This window comes from Ciconia boyciana, chromosome 1 (genome assembly GCF_034638445.1).
Source record: "Ciconia boyciana chromosome 1, ASM3463844v1, whole genome shotgun sequence".
In the NCBI taxonomy this organism is placed as follows: Eukaryota; Metazoa; Chordata; class Aves; order Ciconiiformes; family Ciconiidae; genus Ciconia; species Ciconia boyciana.
Window position 1 is genome coordinate 83162815 of NC_132934.1, and position 22053 is coordinate 83184867.

At 39.5% G+C, this 22053-nt stretch overlaps 1 protein-coding gene and 1 long non-coding RNA gene across 3 annotated transcripts in view; both read left to right on the top strand.

Annotated features, from left to right (window-relative positions):
- ANO2 (anoctamin 2) overlaps positions 1–12647 on the top strand; it is a 193467-nt gene extending 180820 nt beyond the window's left edge. The window contains exons 21-25 of the mRNA XM_072846239.1: positions 419–571; positions 680–732; positions 2666–2847; positions 9677–9782; positions 11341–12647. Of these exons, the coding sequence (XP_072702340.1) occupies positions 419–571; positions 680–732; positions 2666–2847; positions 9677–9782; positions 11341–11622 (776 nt within the window). The 3' untranslated portion in view covers positions 11623–12647. The remainder of the gene's footprint in view (positions 1–418; positions 572–679; positions 733–2665; positions 2848–9676; positions 9783–11340) is intronic.
- An 8055-nt stretch (positions 12648–20702) lies between these two features.
- Positions 20703–21846, top strand: LOC140646466 (uncharacterized). 2 transcript variants are annotated; one of them, XR_012040454.1, is made up of 3 exons: positions 20703–20992; positions 21084–21307; positions 21432–21846. It is a non-coding gene; the product is annotated as an uncharacterized lncRNA (long non-coding RNA). The 2 variants fall into 2 exon arrangements; XR_012040453.1 differs by having other exon boundaries at positions 21084–21270; positions 21351–21846.
- Positions 21847–22053: the final 207 nt, after the last annotated feature.

Genomic DNA, 22053 nt, shown 5'->3' on the forward strand with positions numbered 1-22053 from the left:
CCAAAGGAAGCTGGGAAGAAACAGTGACACCTTGTAGATTTTCTCCTCTTGCTTGCTTGTGTATCATTTTCCTTACAGGCAAAAGGACAGGGAAGAACAGAACAGTCTTAATCAGTTAATTATGTATAAATGAAGAAGAATACACCCCGAACCCTTTGTCCTTTATTAAATTTATTATTTACTTTGGCTTGTGTTTGTGCTAGAGACTAGAAGCATTATTAGAAACATTCATAAAGCATAGTGACAAACCTTTCTCTCTTTCATAGCCTTGCTTTGTGATATTTATTACTGTGACCAAACTCTGAAGTGGAGTTTTATGGGTTTTGTAACCCACAAAGCTCATCAACGATTTGCTGTCAGCTGCATTTACCAGCTCTCTTCAGAAGATATAAAAAAACATTGCATATTTCTTTTCCAGTTATTCAGTTTGGCTTTGTCACACTCTTTGTTGCCTCCTTCCCTCTGGCACCTCTCTTTGCTCTTCTGAACAACATCATAGAAGTCCGGCTTGATGCAAAAAAGTTTGTTACTGAACTGAGGAGGCCAGACACAGTAAGAGCAAAAGATATAGGTAAGTAGTGAAAAAACATTACAGTGAAGATAGATAACACCAAAAATTCAATAAGGAAGAAGAAAAATGATAGTAAATTAATTAATAAGTTCTGGTTTTCACTTACAGGAATTTGGTATAACATTTTGAGTGGTATTGGAAAGCTTTCAGTTATCATTAATGTAAGTATTTGGTTACACCAGTTTCTAACCATGATCTTGGGAGCTTATATTGTCCCTCCGACATAATTTAAAAGTGAAGTCTAATTTTCTCAATTGCTATAAAATACAATAAAATCTAAATTATCCAGTTCTTTCTTGTGGAAATGTAAAACATGATTTAGTTACAAACGAGGTGACCATTCACTCATCTCATTCTCTCTGTCCTTGTGTTATGTAGGATAGGAAGACTAATTTGTATAAGAACAACCAATGAAGGGGATGTAAGCAGGCAACACTCCAGATAATTGTCAAAGATCTACTTCTCATTTATACCCATGCCTTTTTCTGTTACTCTGCTAGTATAACTGTTGGTATGAATTAAAAGGATGTAAATATAACATCCTAGATTCTAGGAGAAGACAGTCCTTAGCTAGATAGCATTAGCATTTGTTCTGATATATACAGGTATGGTTATATCCCTAAACATAATTTCTCCCACAGAGTGAGTATTTCTGTAAGAGCAGGGGGTTTTTTTGAGTTGGCTTCCGCACTCCCCAAGCTACAAAATCTTAATGGAAAAATACAGTCTTTCGTAGAACAAGAATCATTACATGAACATAATGCTTCTCTGGTATACAGATACATTATGTTTATTGTTCGACATGTATTCCTTAAGTAAAATTTTCCTTTTTTGTCTTAAAGACTCATGCCCTAGGAGTTTAATCATAATACTATCTAGTGGGTTTTTGACCCACAGATCATAGAATCATCGAATCATTGAGGTTGGAAAAGACCTGTAAGATCATTGAGTCCACCTGTGAAATATCAAAGCTATCAAAGCACTTTAGAAAGGCAGATGATTGTCACTACTGAAGGGGAAACTTGTGCAGAGGTGTTATGCAATTTATCTAGTACAATAGCTTCCAGCACAACAGGACTCTGTAGCAGTACGTAAGCTATCATTGCAACTGGGAGAACTATAATGCCTCCAGAGAAGCAGTGTTGTTTGACTTGGGTGGAGCATCGTTCACTTATGGCTTGGCAGTTTCCAGGATTTAAGGTAGGAAATCTGTGCAGCCCTGCACATACCCATAATTTTGCTGTCAGGCATAGATTTCAGGTTTCCAGCACCAATCTGTGCTGGATGAGCAAAACTATGCAGCCTCTCAGTTTTATCTGAATACACTTTGCAGATTTATGATCCTTGGTTATTCTCTGTGTCAAACAAACTCTGAACATTTTATTTCCTGGGGATTCCATTAAAATATCAGTTAGCTACTTTTTGTTGACAGAAATGTAAATATGTGCATACCCAATTTTAAAAAATACTGAATGCCCTGTTCTGCTTCTCCATCTGAATAATACTAATGCAGAAGAACAATTTAGCAAAATGTAGTTTTAAATGAATCTAATGAATTCTTATTGATATGATCTAGATACTTCTGTGTCTGATTCTTTTCACAATTATACCAGTTTTATACCAGCATGAGATCACCGATGTCAGATGTGTAAATCCTGATGCAGAGGGGAAAATGGAGGATGACTACTTTACACTCAACTGGTTTATCTCAGATAACACTGTGTAACTACACCAAATTATACCAGCTAGCTATTATGCCTTGTTGTAGTTTTTTAAAACTAATGATAAATCTTCTAATGGCTCCAGGGATGGAAAGAGTTGGAGAAATGTACAGTACATTAATTGCTTTCGCTACATCATGCTCTAAGAAATATTCCACTTCCCTAACTACAACCTTCCCCTGGAGAGACAGAGCAGGTTACTGTGCATTTATATAAGTATACGTTCTGGACCAGGTCTGGCCATTTAACTCTCACTTCATCACCACTCTAAACTTACTTGAAAGTGAAAATTATCACCTGAATTAACTTAATCTGAAACACGTTAGACATAGATTTATGACTCTGTTGTTTGGTTGTTTTTTTTTTCTCTCAGGCTTTTGTAATTGCTGTCACATCTGATTTCATTCCACGCCTTATGTATCAATATGCATACAGTCAAAATGGAACCATGCATGGCTTCATCAATCACACGCTCTCATACTTCAATGTCAGTCATCTCAAGACTGGAACACAGCCAGAAAACTCCCCGTTTGCACAGGATGTTTTATTCTGCAGGTAAAGTACTTCTAATGACAGTTTGCATAATCAAAGTAATTTCTTTGGGTCTTTTTTCAGACAAAATTTTTCCAAGCGGGAACTGATAATATTTGTGCCTTTAAAAAGGTGGTTTTAAAAGTACAGCTTTTAGAGTATTCTCACTATGTTAGAAGGTTCTTAGAAGGGTTTTTCCAGTGTATTAAAAGGCAAAATAAACTATTTAGGCAGATTTACTCAAAATAAATCCTTTCTTTATTGAAAGACATAACTTTCATTAAAAGCAATGAGTTTTTTAAATGGACACCCACTAATTAGAACCAGGGTTTCTTTTTCTTTATTAAGTTCAGTGTTTACTTGATGAGATCTGAGTTTTCAATATATTCTGCCCATCTTTAAAACCTGCACTGTTCCCCATCTACCTGTCTTATATTTCATATTCATCTTTTCAGACTGGGGAAACAAGTCTTGACTTCCTTTAAAATACATCCAAAATGTCTAGTCCACTGCTCCCATAGAGCAGATACCTATGGAGTAGTTCCAGTTTACATGAGAAATCACTAACATGGTTCCAGGGCTCTCAAAGTAACCTTGCTTTTTTATAAAAATATGCAGAAATTCAAAGAGCTATTTTAAGGCAGTACAACCCAAGGCTGTTCAAAACTGAGCTCCTTGGGTCAGTGCTATATTCAACAGCCTGCCTCACCTTCCTTTTGTACTCCCTTGAAATCACACTGTGCTTAGCCTTTGCAATGGCAAGAAATCATCACAAAACTTGGTCTTCCATTTCCTTTGGAAGGAGAGCCTTCATGTATATGGGTTTTACTACATATAAGTCTTTAATTGGCCTCCCTTGTTTTGATGCATAATATATTTGCATATGTTGGGTGTCTCTTTCTGATGTGTGGCAAGGTTTCTGAATCTAGTACTCCTGATAGTTGCCATCTGAACCTGTCCTGGTTCTAAAACCAGTTTAACCTCTGTCTTTCCCAGTCTCCTTTCCCAAACTCAGGTCTTTGCTCTCATGCTTTCATTGTGTGGTTTTACTCTGAGATCAAATTTTGGCTAAGGTGTCAAAGGTGGGATTCTCAAAATCTATCACCATATTCTCTCAGCATTAGTGTCAAAGCAAGGGCACAAAATCAGTCACCGAGCAGAGCAGAATGATGAGACAAATCTTACAGGTGACATGCACATACCATCTAGCATCAGACTGGCCTTTTCTTGCAATACTACTTTATTGAATACTCAGATACTGGCAGAAAAGACTGCTAGTATTGTAGATACTGTAAATATCAAGTAGTGTTTTCTGGTTAGAGCTTCAGAATTCTTTCTTCTTTCCTCCCATTCACTTGAATTCATTGTCCTTGATAAATCTGTATTCAAAATACAGATAGATTTCTTCATTATTAGTTCCAATGATCCTTACATTTCTGCATATCTGGCATTCAGAGTTTCTTAAAGAAATTGTATTTACAGAGTAGATAGAGACAGCTAAGGCAGCTGGAAATTTTTTATAGGGTTACCATTAAGTTATGACTATTAGTCTCTTCTATAAATCTGCAAGATCAGCTCTCAGCTTGACATAGAAGGCTTGTAACTAAAGCTAGTTAGGATGCAGATTTTTGTCCTACCAAAATCTTTGTCTTCATGTTAATGTTGGGGATATAAAATATTTCAAATAAGTCAAACATTTTGATTAAAAAAAATTAAAAACACAAAATTCAATTAATTTTAAATATTTGCTGATTTTCCCCTTCTAAAAAGAAATTAATCTAGAAACAAGCAGCCACTTAAAAGCACAGAGAGAAATTAACTTCGTAATTATGCTTCTAAGAGGTGCTGTAAATTGCCCTTCAGAACAGTTCACTTCTTTTCACTGATTATTTAAGGGATCATATTCTAGCTAGGTTCCTGAAGTGGCCAAAAAACTCCCCTTGCTTCTAAATGACTGCACATTTCTAAATGTAGACTACATACCTATCTACCACAAAATCAGGGGTTTTTTCCATTCTGATTTTATTAGGGAATAAGACGTTTTGCTGAAATAGCTTGAGAAGGCATAGATGGAAGTTCTTCAATGAGGCCTACAAATCAGTACTCATCTTAGAGAATATATTAAATATCATAATAGGATCATTTTTAAGAAAGAAGTCTTAAAGTTGGCATTATTCAATGTAGTTTGTGCTTGTTTATCTTCTGCTCTTCTGCAAGCAAACTTTGATCATACTTAGGTTTTAAGCAGAGTGTTTATGTCACCCAACTATTACCCACAAAAATTACACATCTCAGTTCCTTCACTGGAAGCAGAGTAAATGCAGAGAGAAATCTGGCCCTCTAACTCAGGCACTGCTCTTGGGATTGCCTTTGGGACCTACCTAGCTTCTTACCTTGACTATGGTGGAGGCTAGAGGACTGCACAGATAAGACTCCTAACTTTTAAGCAGGTAAAGAGAGAGCATATAACTCAGCACAGCCATGTCCCGGTGTCAGGAACTTTGTTAAAGGATTCTCTGCTGCCTCTTGGGAGGCAGTCAGATGAGAGTGGAGGGCAGACAGAAAGGAAAAAATAGTTCTCCAGTGTTTAAAGCTGCATGCTGTGCTCTACCTGCCACTTTGCTTGGGGCAGACAGGGTAAAGCACCTTAAACCTGAGGCCTATCCTCTTTCTTTTCTCAAAATGTTGTTCCCTGTGAGCTCTGCTGTTCTCTGTTTCAGTATGTTGCTAGGAGTTATTTCTTAGTATAATGTTACGTGTGGGAGTATGCAGCATCTCCATACTTTCTGATAGACTTGTAAGTCTGTGAAATGCTTTTCTGCTCTCAGTTCCTAGCACTTTTTAATTTGTATCCCCAAATTAGCCTGTGTTTTCCTTCAACAAGCATCTCGATCCATATGGATCTCCCACTTCACTGTGACTTTGCTACTTTCACTTTGCTACTGTTTACCTGGTCTCAGTCACTGGCCTCTGTTTATGGTGTATGACTGCCCGTGTATTGGGAAATGTGTGCATTAACAACGGTGATGAAATGCACTCCTTAGATGAGCATCTATTCAACAGAGCCAAAATACAGGGAGAAGGGAACAATCCACACTAGGTATAAAAGTGGTCCCTGTCTGATAATATGAAGTCTATGCCACTGAGACAAAAAAAAAAGAAAAAACTGATGGCAAACAAGAAGCATATACTGAATGTTTGACCATGTACTAGTCTGAATGAGAAACAACTATGAGAGCATTTCTGTTCCATTATCAGGAAACAATGACGGAAAGATGTCAGCAGCCACATTCACTGTTTCTTGTTATCACCCGCCTCATTTGAATCTTATCAAAATCACAACTTTAGACAGAACTATCACTGTGATAAAACGTGGGGTATCTAGCTTCTGTCCCAAGAGACAAGCAACAAACACTGTCCCTTAAGCTGGAACTAAAATCTGCTTTTCTGTTTCTGGCAAATATGTTGGGAACAAGCTGACCTCTCTTATTCTTAGATTTCTGTGACCTCTAGAGATAAATGTGGTTACAATAAGCTTGCATTTTGCTCCTTACGGGCATTGCCAGAGATTAAGGTATCTTAAAAATAACCATAACATGCCAGAAACAACTCTCCCACCGAACATCCAGATACATTCTTTGAATATTTTGAGCAGCATTTTCTACAATGTTGTGAACTCTTTGACACTGCTTCCAAATAAACATTGCTGTAACGCCATTCTGATGCATAGCATTAGTTGTAATGATTTTTTTCAGAGCGAAATGACGTTTGCGTAGCTGAAGGCAAATTAAAAGCAAACCTTGCTAAGTTATGTGACATTTTCATTGGTTTAGCCCTTTTAATCTTTATAATATGGTATGATAATGGAGTACATGAAAGCATGCTGATCACACTGAAAAGAAGAAAACAGAGATAGGGAATCATTAAAGGGACTTTTCCCTTAACACAAGTCTGCTTCAATATTCAGCAAATTTATAAAGTGTCTTTGAATGAATTAATTTTCTTAATGCCCTGGGATTCATCTCATCTACTCCCAATGATCAGTGTTGGATTCTAACGTTTTTCCCTGAATAATTCTTGTATACTCCTGCATTGCTGAAGGACTACTTCCTTGTGATTTGGTCATGTTTTCTTCAATTTCTTGTCAAAGACCAGTTGAAAAAGGAAATTAAACAGATCAGCTTATTTAGACATTTCCACCTACATACAGATTTTGATTTTTTTCTACCAGTCTTTCTTTTTGCCCACGCAATATACTTTTTAAATATACTTGCATAATTTTCTTAGCTTTGCCTGCAGTTCACTTTTGTCTAAGTCTTGTCTGGTCCTCTCCATCCATCCTCACTTTCCCAACACATCTCTGCTTTCAGTGTGCATTTTTCTTTTTTCCCCTCAGAACTTTTCTGTGCTCTATTCTTAAACCACATTGACTACTTCATATTCTTTTCCTTTTTCAGTGGAATTAGAGTTTGCTATTTTTTAAACACAATAGTCTTTGGACCACCAGTTGTTTGCTCTTCCTAGTGTACCTGCTGAAACAATTTTTTTAAGAATGAAGAATTGAAGAGGTGAGGGAAAAAATTGACTTTTTTTAGAAGAAACTACCTGTAGAATATAATGGTTAGAAAATGCCTGGGTTATTGCACTTTGAAGTCCCATGTGCCATAGAATAATTAAAAAGGGAGGTGGGGAGGAGGCCCAGCTACCTTGTCTGTAGCTCTGACAACATCTCCCTTCACCATAAATAATTTGCTAGTGTTCTGCTGAACGTAGATTCAGGCATCATAAGCAGTGTGATTTCCAGCTGAGCCAGGAGAAATTTCCATGGGGTCTGATGTCCTGCAACACTTACATAGTTTGTGAAGCTCAGAGTACATTAAACGGAAAACCCACCACAGTTGGTGACCCTTGCAGGTGAACCTGGGCTCCATTTCAAGACTGGGATTGATTTATAGTGCTAGGCAAAATCCACAACAAACTCAGTGGTTTTCCTTGGCTTTGATGTTCAAGCAGATTAAATTCAAGGGAACTGATTCTGGTCCTCGCTGCAGCCCATGTACACAGATTTGAGAAACACACAGGAGTCCACATTGTACAGAAAGGTACTAGAGGGGGAATCTCACAATGCAGGCACAACATAAGACCAAACAGGAATCCTGTGTAAAACAGGACGGAGAGCTCGGCTGCTGTGTACGCACCACTGAACAAAACAAATAATCCAGGGTCTAACACAGCCCAGGTAGTGCTTCCATAAATTATTACAGCCCCCAAGTTAAAGTTGTTTTCTCCTCCTCTCCCTCCTCCCTCTCCCCATTGTGGGTTGTACCTTGTGTCCTTTGTCTCCAGAAGGTGCAGCATGGAATTACATCCGCATTTCAGACTGAATTTCTTGGGGGGGCAAGATGTAGGGGGTGTGTGGATTGTAAACGTATAATTTAACAGGCAAAACCGTGTGGATAGAACCTGAAGGTGATTTTGGTAAGCGCACCTGCAAACTGAAGCTGACAGATTTTATATATGAACCTTCTCCATTATCCCCCAATGGAGGCTTTTCCACAGTCTAATGAATCTTACTGTCAGGAAGGGTTTTGTGGTATTCAAAACAGATTTTCCCTTTCTTAATTTCATCCCATTACTCCTAGTCAAACACTGTGAACAGCACTAAATTATCCCTTTCAGTCCTAAGGGCACAATTTGTGCATGGTTATCATGTCCAACTATGGCTGTTACTTACCAAAGCAGAGCAATACATGTGCTCTTTAATCTTTTCTGGTGAGTCAGTCGTCTCAGCCCCTGGATTGTTTTGCTGAACTGCCTTCAATTTGTTGCTATCTTTTTCTTCTTCTTTTTTTTTTCTTTTTCCTTTTTTTTCCTCTGAAATCCCCACAGCTGAATGGCTGAATGCAGCATTCCAGGTGTGGCTTTACCTGAGCTGTTCAGAGAAGGGCTAATACCCCCCCCAGCACCATCATGCCTTTTGTTTATACACCCACAAGACATACTGTCCTGCTGCTATATTTCAAACTTGTGCTAACTTGCTGGCCACTGTAAGCTCCAGGCTATTTTCATTGCATTTTCTTTCAAAGTCTGTTCTTTCAAAGATCCTTCAATTGTTTTATTTTTAATTATTTTCCATTTCCCCAGATTATTCTCATTGTGTTTCCTGTCCGTATTTCTTATTGCTTTCTGTGTTTCCTGCTATTTGAAAAACTTCCCAATTTAGGAGCATCTGTGGCTTTTATTAGCCTGTTGTTTACTTTCAAATGATTGATGAAAATACTAAAAGCATCAGTCTTTACACCAAACCACTAAGGCTCTGTTTTATCCTGTCTAAGGCTAGACAGTTAATTTAGGAAGTGCCTTTCCCATGGCTCCCCCTGTCGTTAATGCAAAGACAGGAACCACCAAACCGTGTCAGATTTTACGTGGGCTGAATTATTCCCTAAATTAATCAAGGTTTAGGTGACATGAATTCAGGCTTGTCTCCTTTAGTCTGAAAATGCCTTGGACTATCTCTGTGCTTTAATTTCAAGACTTTATTCCCTGTACACTGAGATCATTTAACATTAACAAAAAAAAGAGGACATTTGTAAATCCTGGAAAATCTGCAAATTTCCAACATTAGAACAATGTTCTGGTTTTGGTTACAACTGTGAAAACCAGACTAAGCTTGCTAATTTCAGTGGAGATAGTCCAGCTCTAATTCTGGAGTTGATTTCATAATAAGGGTTGAAGTAGGAACATCTGGAGGATTTGATTCTTTAGGTTTTGTGACTTGTTTTGTTAATCAAAGCAATTGGTGCTGAAGGAGATTGCTGGAACTGTGTGATAACTGAGCTGTCTCCATCGACAGGTTCAAAGACTACAGAGAACCACCTTGGTCTCAAAATCAGTATGAGTTTTCTAAACAGTACTGGGCGGTCTTATCTGCTCGCTTGGCTTTTGTTATTCTATTTCAGGTAAGTCTGTTGAGTTGCTGCAATTTCAGTCACAGAAATATCATAAAAATGGATTGAAATACATGTTCCAAAGAAGCCCATGTCCAATAGAGCTTTGCTGTTTGCAAATACCCAGCCTAATGTGCTTGCACCCAGCCTGCTGAGGCGTCAGTGGGCTGCAGCACAGGTTCTCCCTTCAGAGCACTGTGGCACAGCTCCTCAGCAGATTTCCTCTCCCTTCATGGAAGGAAAGCCCCACAGCCTGCATTAGCTCCTGGCACTAGCAGTGATCCCCAAAATACCCCAGGCTCTCAAATGTTTCAGTTAAGTGTCAGCTTTTATACTCTCAGGGGCACCACTTGTAAAAAGCGCATAAACGCTACTAGGCTTGTGAAATGCTGTTCTTTACACAAAGCAAGAAATAAACAGAAGTAATAAATCCTCCAAGGTCTTTTGCTGCCTTCTACAATTAAATGGAGTAAACTCTCCCCAGTGTGGAGATTTCATTGGCAAGGGATTTGCTATCATGGCTTGCCTTCCGAATGGCAGAAGCCTTCTGCTCTCCTCCATGTTCTGGGATCCCTCCACAGTCAAACTGGGCCCACCCTTCATACTGAAATCTGCCTGTCTTTTCTCCTCACCTGCCAAATATTCCTAAGTGTGACTGTGAGTCTTGCCTGGTTTATATTGCCCTCTTCTGCTTCCTTGCTCTGTCTTCAGTAATTTTCCACCACTGGCTGCAAAACATTTGAAACCAACTGGTTATGCTGGGCTTCAAACAGCCTGCCTGTTGTTCTGCCAGAGTATATTCCCTGGTTAATTAGCTCCATTGTCTCAGATGGGGACAGAGGGTTCATGCTAGTAACCTTGTCAGCAAACTTTCTCACACATTTTGAGGCATTACACAACACAGCAGTTTTCAAAGCATTATCATGATAATATAAACCCCAAAGCATAATTTATCTACAAATTTCACAAACAAGCCCAGTCTGCTTCCTGCCTCTGTGTTATGAGCATCACCTGTAATGACCTTAACACTTGAGGTTCAGGGTTGTGGCTTGCACACTGCAGTAGTGTAAAAAAATCCTGCTTGTCAGCAGACAGAAGGATTTGAGGACAGAACGACCATGAAAGTTGTCTGCTGTCTGCTCAGGCCACGCTGGAAACACATGGGTATGATTGTGTTGGAGGATGCTTTCACTGATGTTGCCCTTATAGTAATGGATTCTGAACTCAGTCTCAATGAATTTGGTGTTGGGAACTGAGCACCTTTGAATGCCTGTAAAGAATAAGGCTGGTTTAGCTGCTTAGGCCATGAGACATTTGATGAATCCAAGTCCTTTCCCATTTCAAACCTAACTGAAGCATGTGTTTAATTCAGCTGCTCCACTGAGGGGGAGTTGTGCACAAACATGAGCTGTTTCTTGAACTAAGGCCTTACTCAACTGCTTAGTAGTACATGCCATCAGCAAAATGTGTTTGATACCTGCCTCATAGCTATAGCAAAGGTTTGGTTTTGCTCTAGTGCGAGTATTTTGGATTTTTTGTACTTGCTTCACGTCTGTTGCTGTGTTTGCAGAACTTGGTGATGTTCCTCAGTGTTCTGGTTGACTGGATGATTCCTGACATCCCCAAGGACATCAGTGAACAGATCAAAAAGGAGAAGAGCTTGCTTGTTGACTTCTTCCTGAAGGAAGAGCATGAAAAACTGAAGCTGATTGAAAGTTTTATTGCACGCGACAAGCAGAAACACAAAAGTGGGACCAAAGGCGAAAGAATCCGGGCTGCCAGCTTCTGTCAGTTTAACCAAAGTCAGAAAGGCAGCTTTGCTTCCTTTAGCTCACAGCACACAGAAGTGTGACTCCGTAGGGAAGAGTAACATACTATGCTTACCTCTGCAATACCTGCTTACTGTGTGACTTTATTCTGAACCTGGAGAAAGGGAGGGAGAGACAGCCAAGGAAGAGACAGGGAGCAAAAAGGAGGCTTCCTTTGCTTTCTTAGAAACTCTATATGCAAGGGTCTCCATTACGTTTTATACACTATCATCTGGGCTGCAGCATTTTCAGACTTTATCAGTGCGAGATAAGGGCTATATTGTGGCTGTAGCTGGTCCTTGTGGTGTTGCCTCTGAGTTGAGTAGGCATGCAGAAATTCTCCTCGCTCATGCAGTCTCAGTGGATAGCACTGCAACCGTCCCTCTTCTTGCAGACAGCCTGTGGGGCACGGGGAATAGAAGGGACACTCCTGCCCTAGTATCTATCTTTTGACAGATCTGACTGACCACAGAGAAGTGCGCACAACACATGGTCTCATGGTCTGTAGCTGCCAGCGGATGGTTTATAAACATGTGGAGTCTCAAGGAGTCATTGTGCCTTTCTAACATATACTGCCACTTGGTGCTGTCTCTGTAGAGCATGCAGGGCTGTTGTTAAGGGCACAGAGCTGTGGGAACAGAAGGAATGAAAATCACTGAGCACTTTCATCTACAGATATATTGTGTTTTGCTTAGCAGGAGCCTGAATGTATGTGCTAATGAGCAGAGAGGCCACAACATATTCATCAGAATGAAGTAAAGCTGCTAGAACTAGGAAAGCTCATTGTTATTCATTGTCCTGAACAAAAAAAAAACCCTGCATGTTTGATTCTCCTCTCACTTAGACTGGGAATTCAGCCAGTATCAAGAGGAATCACGCCACTAAACCAACACCAGTGGGAAGCTGATGAGTGAGAACGGAATCAAGCCCTGTAAATCATGTGGCATCTTCATGTACATTGTGCGTAAAGTAACAAAAGTTGCTGCTGTTGTGCATTTACTGTAAAGTAAAATATCTTGCAAAACTGCATTTTATTGGAAGATAAACATGTTCACTAACCAAGCTTTCATCTACAAGCATTTAATGAATAACTTTATTCTGTTATGAATGAAAATAAACTTTCTTAAAAAATCCATTTCTTTTACTGTAGATTCTGTCTCGAACCCAACTGAAATCTGGAGTCTGTATAAAAGATTTTCTTTGCATTTTGTCTTCTCAACAATGCTTTCAAAACCATCAAAAACACAAACTAAAAGAAGTGCTTCCATTTTAGGCATTGTATACAATATGATTGCTCTTTAATATTATAATGATATTTTATATATTTCTGAAGCCTAAGAATTTCATTGTTCCCTTAGATGGAAAGATCTTTCTCTATAAGAATTTTTGGTAATTTAATGAGAGATGTGAAAATAATTGTGGGGTTTTTTTTTTTCATTCAGTGCCTAAACTAAAGAAAATGAAAATGGGAGAACTGTTTCAGGGTGGGCTGAAATTAAAAGTTTCATTCTGGAGTTTCATTTTTAAAGTTTCATTTAGGGCTATTTATCCCTTCTATATAGTAGATCGATTTTGAAATGATAATGTCAACTTGAATAAAATTGCAAATGTTTAACTTTGTTGAACCAAAAGTCTAACCTCTCCAACTGTTTTCTTCTTTTTCCCCTGTCAAAACTCATTTGCTGAATTTTAAATTAATTCAGAGAGAGTTCTGCCCCCTTCTGAAACTGTTTTTTGTTTTGTTTTTTTTTTAATGAATAACAGTTTGCTAGGGATATTGCCCAGATCTCAATTTGACTATATACGCTCAAGACTACAAATACAGTTTGTAAATGTGCAAAAATGTGTAGTATTACAAGGTTTCTCCTTTTTTAATATATACATTATCTAAAACAAGGTATTTGAAGATCTCCTGACACAATGTACTGGGTATAAACCCTATATTTGGTGTTTCTAATTGATTGAGGTAGGTAGGAAAATAGTCATCATCTTAAATACGATTTAAGCTTTTTCTTAGTATAAATACCTCATAGTCACCTGTGGTCACGTGAACAGCATCCTTGTCAGGCCCAAAAGTCATGTTATTGCATTTGGGGAGGGTGAGAGGATGTGATTTGACATAGCTATTAAAATTTAGGTAGATTCCCTCTGCAGTCACCAGAGAGAGAAAGGCACCACCAGCCAGCTGCTCATCCCATCTTGACATTACTGTCTGAGATGGGCAGATGAATTACCTCGAGGGTGTCCATCTCCTTCCCTGCATTGCAGCAGGAGCCCCGATGTCTGTCTTAGATTGTGCACTTGGGCTTTAAGTTGCAGTAGTCCAGCACCTAACCTCCCAAGTTAGAGTGCTTAAAATGTTTAGATCACTGAAAGAATTAGTGACTGCTAGATTCTCAGTTGCTTATGCTTGTTTTGTTCTCTTTTAATTTTGCTAGGTGCTTGAATGAATATATTTTGTAAGAATTCGTCTGCCTGCTGGAAATCTGTAACAGGGCTAAGACATAAGCCTTGGTTTTCCCCCTCTAAGATTAACATTTAAATGACGGCACTGTATCTCCTCAAAAACAAATTGTCTCATTTTACTTTCAAAAGACCAACAAGCCCTTGTCAGGGATTCCAGGGTCTAATATATCAAGGCAGTCAATATCAATTACATATATTCCCTCATTTACACTAAAGAGTATTCTGGTGATGGATTTGGGGGTTTGGAACTGTCTACATTTGTTGTTTACAACTGTAGTTGATTGATTGAAATGCAATCAATTTTCTTCACTCCCAAATGCCTCTAGTGGGGAGAAAAGTTATGTTTCCAAACAATAGAAATATCAATCTTGCCAGGCCTTTAGATTATCACAATGCTCCCTTTCTTTTTCCAGGTATGTGGGACTACATGCAGAAATTGATTTAGAAAGAGGCTTACAGGGTTGCATGGCACCCTCTCTTCCAGTGGCTTGTTGGATGAAGGATATTCAGAGTTAAGGCTCTTCTTAAAATAGAACCTTTTTTGTACACCCTCCTTCTACCCAGGAAATACCCTCTTGTCTTTTTAAAAACTGTGACTCACTCAAAAACGGTCAGAAAAATGCTATCCCAAAGTTGAATGCATTAGGCTGTTGTTACACAGAATTTCCATAACAAGCAACTGAAATGCTTGCTACAGTCAAAGAATGATAATGTGTTTCTAGATTTCCTAGCAAAAGGAACTAGAGAAGCCAGCAGATGTACACTGATGCTCAGCAAGTTCTCCTGAGGTTTATATATTTCACCCAAACAAGGCTGGGAAAGCGGCATAGCAGCAATCATGGCTGATGTCCAGATGGGATCTACCGTGATATCACAAACAGGACTGACAGCTCAATTATCTTTATCTGTGATATGGTTTCTATTTTTCTCTTAAACTTGAGAGTTTCAGTCACTGAGAATTCCTGCACTTTTGGTACTTGACTCAGGTGCAGTCCCTGAGGATTGCACCTATTGTTACATTTCTATGCCAACCTCTGGATTCTCCTGACACTGCTTCCCATCAGCTCCTGTAATTGTAGATCACTGATTGGGCATTCATTCATCCCCAGTTTCTAACTTCTCTCTTTCAGACAAAGCAAGACTTTATCTGATCCCTTTTTATCAGCATGATACTTGTAAGTCTACCCACAAAGCGCCCACTTTACCATAACTTGTGTCTCAGAAGCAGAGAATGAATGTTTCAAGAGACATGCATGGAAAGCTCTGTCTAGGGAAGAAGAGAACAGGGATGCAAGCAGAAACACAAAACGGTAATAAAACCTGTGAGCTATTGTCATTCCTTGCTTTAGCAATGAAAACAAGCTAAAATCTCTGCAAAAGAAAGGAAAAAAGTAAGCACAGGAAAAAATTTGTATAGATGTTCCTGCACATTTAGGTCAGAATTTCATAGCCCTTTGGATTTCTCCTACTCTGAAGTAAGTAAAAAGCCCAATTAAAACAAACAAACAAACACAAAACCCCACATCCCTTTGTATGTGAGTAGCTAATACCACACATAGTCACAAAACACCAAATCCACACTCTAGGTTTCATTTGGAGTCGCATTAATAGGAATGTACATAATTGCACAGCAAATCAGAACAGTGAGAATAGGAAGTAACAAAATGGAGGAATGAGTCTTGTATAAAGCCTTAACACAGATATAATTGGATGTAACCTTGTAATTATCAGGCAATGTAAGGTATGTCCACCCCTGTGGCCAGCAGAAGCTCATGGCGACTGAAAGAGTTTGCTGCTCCATGTACCACAACTTCTCCTTTGGACTATTGGTGTAGGGCAGTTTCAAACAGCTTGCCGAAGTTATTCAGGAGAAGAAATTGACCCAGATTGAAGGGGCTCCCTGCTCCTGAGTCATGCTATGAGCTTAAATGCCGTTCAGTTACAGAATCCATCCCATCCATGCAGCCAGATGAACCCTCTCACAGTGGTTATCTCTAGTTTTGAAGAGGGCTTTCAGGAACTGAGTGAAGCTGCAGGAATGTTAGCCCTTTCTGTCATGTCTTCTTCATGCAGACTTGCCTGTTATTTTAATCAACACTAGATGCCTTTTTGTGATGGGAAACATTGGCTTTTCAGTCCTCAGTATTCTCAGTATGTAGAAAATACTGCTATCTAGACCTCTTCTGCAATTTGACCTTTCATTACACTAAAAACTAATGAAATGTAGTCCAGGAAGAAAAGGGTAGCCTATGTGGAAGTATGTCTGTTAAATTATTGCTTGGAAGTATCCAGCTCAACATGCACAATATTTACCACTGTTAGCAATAAACTCTTCTGACTACAATAATGTAACATCTGTTGCTGTTATGCAGTCTCACCCTTTAATTAGGCACAGATGGTCTTCCTATTCCCTGCCTGGTCTAATTCTTTTGCTTTTGAGAAAAAATATAAATCAGTTTTGTTTGTGACCTATTCTTGTAGGTAAATTCCTCCACACCATATACTGGTTAAGACATCTCATGTGCCCAGTAACACAAGATTTTCAGATATACCAGTAGAAAGTGCCTTTATTGCACTTAAAGGTACGGAGAGAGGAGGAGGATATACACCTGAACTTCCAGTTCTTCCCTGGTAAAGGACATTGCTACATGGTTCATCTGAAAGGCCCACAGGCAATGGAGGTTGAGGTATATTTCTAGCATGAAAATGAGTGTAGACTCTGTATGCCCTATGTGCAACCTTTTTGAGGAAGGTTCTGTTTTAGTTATTTTCTAAATGTGTTTCAACCCTTCCTAAATCCCTCAGTACTACCGCAACTCTGAATATTCCCTACAGTTCCCATCCTTTACCCATCATCTGCAAATGTACTTAATTATTCATTGATTATTAAATTATTAATCATTGCATTAATTAACAGGCTGCCTTACTGCCTCTTTCACACCACCAATGGAATTGTTAAAATTAATCAGATTCCCTAACAACTCCTGAGACAGCCCGATAATACACTTTATTCATACATAATGATCTAATGAAATCTTTTTATGTGTATTTTCAGTCTGCTTGTCAGCACAATCCTGCAGCTTTACTTTTCCTGATTCTTAAGAGAGTCACTAACAGCAACTCTTCTACTCACACATACAGTGTTTTCTAAGCTATTCCTATTGATGTCCTAGTTCTACAGATACAGTTTTAATGAGCAAAATGATTACTATCATGGGATGATATTATGTCTGCCTCTAATGTGGCCACCTGAGACAAGATCCCCAGATTCAAACCTCACTGGAATCTGTAGAAGTCTTTCTCTTGGCTTCAGTACCCCCTTGTTCAGAGAGTGTTTCTTCTATGCAACTCTGCATGCAGCTTTCAACCAAATGTAGGAAAGTTAGGTAGAGAAATGTGACAGCAGTGAAAAAATGTGCATCCACAGCAAACCCTTCCATTGCTATGGTCTTCGATGAGTCCCACTATGCCAATGCTATGGCAAATGTGGGTAGTCAGCAGTTTGGGATTTGACCCTACATTTTCCTGAGACTGAATAACTCTTCAAAACTGACTAGCAATTTTGTCTACGTTCACACTGATGTCTTGTTAGGGCTGGCTTTAGTAAACTTGATTTTCAGAACAGTTATCATTCTGTGCTGCCATGTGGCATGGATTTGAGGCAGACACAACTATGATTCACTTTTTAAAACTATGATCCTTTAATTTAAATATATAAGGAATTAAAGGAATAATTATTTTATTGATGCTATTCTGATGAAAGAGGAGGTAGTACATGATACTGTTATAAACAATATAAGATAGGTAAGAGTCTAAGAATACTGATCCATAATCTAGTTAAATCTATGTAGGTTATGTAAGATACACAACTTTTGGGGACAGGGTGCCTGTTATCCCATGCTATGGTGTTTGATTTCAGTAAGTTCAGGAAGAGAATAAACAGGTAAGCAATGTGATCCATCAACTTGGAAAGGCTATTGCAGCCCTGTAGCTGAACCACGCATTTTTGGGAAAGACTCTTCTGAGAATGAAAGTTGTGCCTTTTAAGCTAGAAAGAAACTAGCCAGGGAGGTGGAACCAGGGGAGCAGGAGAATAGGCCCATGAAAAGGGCCTATTGAGAATAACGCTGTTCTTGTTTGAACAAAGGTCTCTGCACGCTATTTGCTGGTAGACATACGCTTTTCAGAACTTACCAATACCGTATTCCATTTGCTGGAGGTCCAACTACCATAACAAGATCAGAGGAAAAGACTCAATAGTGCCAGTGTTTCTAAATTTGACTGCATAAAATGTCTTGGTTTATTCAGTATAAATTGCTATTCTTTCATTGACTACTAACGCTAATGCTAGATGAGCCTTGACAAAAATACTGATATTTCAACAGTCTTAACAGTTTCACCTGAAATTCATAGATAGGGGAACAAACTGTTCTCTGCTTAAAGGGAAATTACAGGAAGAAATCACAGCCCTACCTGAATCTGACCCACAAAGTCTGTTTCTTGAGTGATTTCTGACTATTCTGCTGAATTTTATGCACAAAAGACAGCAGAAATTCAAGACAAAAACTGTGGAGGTTTTACCTGCATAAAAAAAGAGAGAACTTCTAGCGTTTTCTACCCAGCACTTCAACAGAAAGTTAGCCCTATTCTACCAAGCCAATTCTTAACAGGATTATTTTCCAAAAACTTTTCCAGGAGCGACTTCTTTAAATAAGGGACAAACAAACATGACAATAAAGTTATCTTGAATCTTACAGGTGTGGTGTAAACTTTCCTCTGGCATCTAGTGTTTTAGCTTCTTTTCCATCTGTTTTGAAGCTTTTTAAAAAAATTATTATATTAAAAAAGACTGTTACATATGACTGGTACAATTCAAATCTGAGCTAATTCCACAAAACATCTTTCTGTTGATGCTGGGATAGGTTTTTTACTTGTTGTTGTTTTGCAACATCTAATCTTTTGAGAAACAACAACATATTTTGAATAAGAGTTTACAAACACTGTCAGTAAGAACACGAACCTATGATGACATTTAGATCTAGAAGAGTATTCTTACTGTCAGGGCTCTGATTAAAATCCTGAAAAAGAGGGAGATTTAGTTTACAAAATGTGCACTTTGTTATAAAACTGAAATAAATCAACTGTAAAGACTGGATTAAGAGGTTTCTTTCTTTTTTTTTAACAAGAATAAATAAATATACTCATCACAGGATTTGTTCCCTCAAATGCCATGTAGAACTGGTTCCAGTAGATGGAGCAAGAAAGCAGAAGGAAAACAATGCCACATACCTAGGGTACTCAAAGGAGGTGAACAAGTTCATGAGGCAGGACATGAAATGCACACACGTTCATAAAACACAGCTCAAACCATCAGAGGAGAAAACACTTTGAAAGCTACTCCATGGATTCAAGTTCAGTCAGAAATACTTTTCACATAACTGACACTGACAGGAGTTTTTCCTTGGAATTGGCTTAGTAGATGAAGAAAAATAACCACTTGGGATTTTCTCCAAAACCAGGAAAATAGATTAATTATAATTGGCTTGTTATTCTCTTGGCTTTAGTGGAGATTAGGACAGCATAATCCTTCAACAAAAGCTAATGCTGTGAAGAAGTATTAAATGAGACAAGCTTTACATATCGCATATGATCTTCAGCCTCTTATTTTCCACTGCCTCCCTCCTCTGACTCTGTAAGTGCTGTGTGTTACCTTGTTTACAAACGGGCCGTGCATCACGGCGAGCATCATGTGCTGCAGGAAACGCGGCCAGAGGCCCCGCACAGGCACAAGCCAGCTGAGCTGCGGCTCCTGGGAGACACCGCGGAACCTCGGGAGCCAAAATAACGCCAAGCTCTTCATTTGGGATGAAATGACTGTTCTTTCTTTTTTTTCTCTCCCTTCCCCTCAGTTAACATCTTCTAGGGGAAAAAAAAAAAAACAAAACAACCCACTTGTTTTGGTGAAAATGAATGAGAAGAGCTCTCACTTGAATCAGTGATGTTTTTTTTTCTTTAACCGGACCCATTTATCACAGAAGCCTCCGGCAGCCAGCCAGCAACATCCGTGAGGCCTGTGTCCCGTCACTGGCCCAGGAAGTCTGTGACACCCAGCTTAAGGGAAAGAGGAACATCTGCGAGCACGGCTCCTTGCCCTGCTGACAGTGAGGAGGAGGGTCTCCTTCCTCCTCCAGGCTTGGGGAATGTGAGCCCCTCTTCTTCTTGCTTCTTCCCTAGCTCCTAAAACTGAGACTCAGCCCTACGGGATCATCTCTAAGGCCTATGTGATCATCCCCACCGGCAGGTATTTTGTATGCAGTTTCCACGGAAATCATTTGGCAGCAATGGTCAGCTTGACCTCACTTTCATCTCTCTGCAGTTTCCTGAGTTTCTTTGACACAATTGAGCTGAACAAGCTATTCTGAAAACTACATAAAAATTTGTGGTTAATTTCCTTAAGAATTATTTGGGGGGGGGAACCAAGAAAAATATTGCAAAGATGCTAAACTCCTTTAAAACTGCCTCCTTTTTAAAAGGTGTTTTTGATGGAGACTTCTTGTCTGCCCGTGCTTGTCAGATGGGAGGACCTGAATGGGGAGAGGTGCTGGTGCTTGACTGCAAGGCTGCCTCCAAGCCGTGGCTGGCCAGGCTGCGACCGGCGATTCAGGTGGAGCACGCAAGTAGTGGAAATGTGGCTCCTGTGCTGGGGCTTCCATCCCAGGGCCAGCAGCAAACCCGACAGGTGTCAGGTGTGCTGTGGGGAGCCATCTGTCATCTCCTTTCAGTGATGTGCTTCTGGGGCTGCCTCAGCTTCAAGGTACTCTGCTGTGATTTCTGACTGTATGGACACATTGATGTACGTACATGTGAAGTCAGGCTTGCACCCGCTTCAGCATAGAAGGGTCTGTGCCTGTAGTGCATTATATACAGCAGTGGTGCTTCCTGTTGCAGGTAACTCCAGCAGGTTTGTATGGTTTCCTATTTTCTCTTTCTTTTGATAGAAAAAAGTTGGCTTTTCTACCAATTTCTTCTCCTTCATTAGGTTCAAAACCCTGGGAAAAGGCAATGCCTCCCTTGTCTGCTACAAAATGACCGTTTACTCAGGTGTGTCCTCGAGGTCTGATGTCATCTTCCAGCATGTGTCTGCCACGAGCACAGAGAGAGCTGAGGGGTTTGTTCTCCCCTCCGGCTGTGTCCAGAGCAGGGTGTACAAGAAAGTCAATGGAAAGGTATAGGGATGTTCCCACATACCAGCCCACGCTCCAGGTGCGTATGCTGATATGCATTCATACGTATTCATATATCGCAGGGCAACACGAGCAGTGTGGACACCTGATACAAAGAAGTTAACGCAGCTCTCCACTCTCTTTCCCTCTACCTGTCCTGTCAGCAAAAGTAGAAGACATCTGAGTGATGAGAGCCAGCATATCAGCAAAGGAAGAGAGCCAGGGAGACAGATCACATCACATCACATTTTGCAGCTGTTGGCTGCCCCTGCAAGGACAAACAACTGCATGGAGACCTTCCCAAGCTGTACAAGGCCCATACTTTCCATCCAGGACTGGGAAAGCAAAAGAGTGAGCAAGAGATTTGTGTGAAGAACAGAGAGATGTCTGACACTATTAATTAGTCTATATTTGTAGAAGAGTCTATGTCTGGACATAAACATTTTCCATTCCAAGTTTTTGCATAGCTACCCATGTCAGTCATTTGGGCATCCCTGTCTTGCAGAGCACATCCTGGCAGAGCACTGATGGTACATCTCAAAGAAGCACAAGAATAGAATAAGCTACAGAACAATAATTCTGTTCTGAATGTCTGTAAATAATTTTAATTAATACCCACTTGAAAAAAAAAAGTGTTTTTCTTGTAGATGCTTTGTGATAGGAAAGGGTGGGATTTGTTAAATAAATAATTCCTTCTGAATTAGTCACCAGGTCTAATTAAGAGATACCAAAGGGACAGGGAATCACAAGAGCAAGTTTAAAGGAATATCTAGCTAAAACATAAGA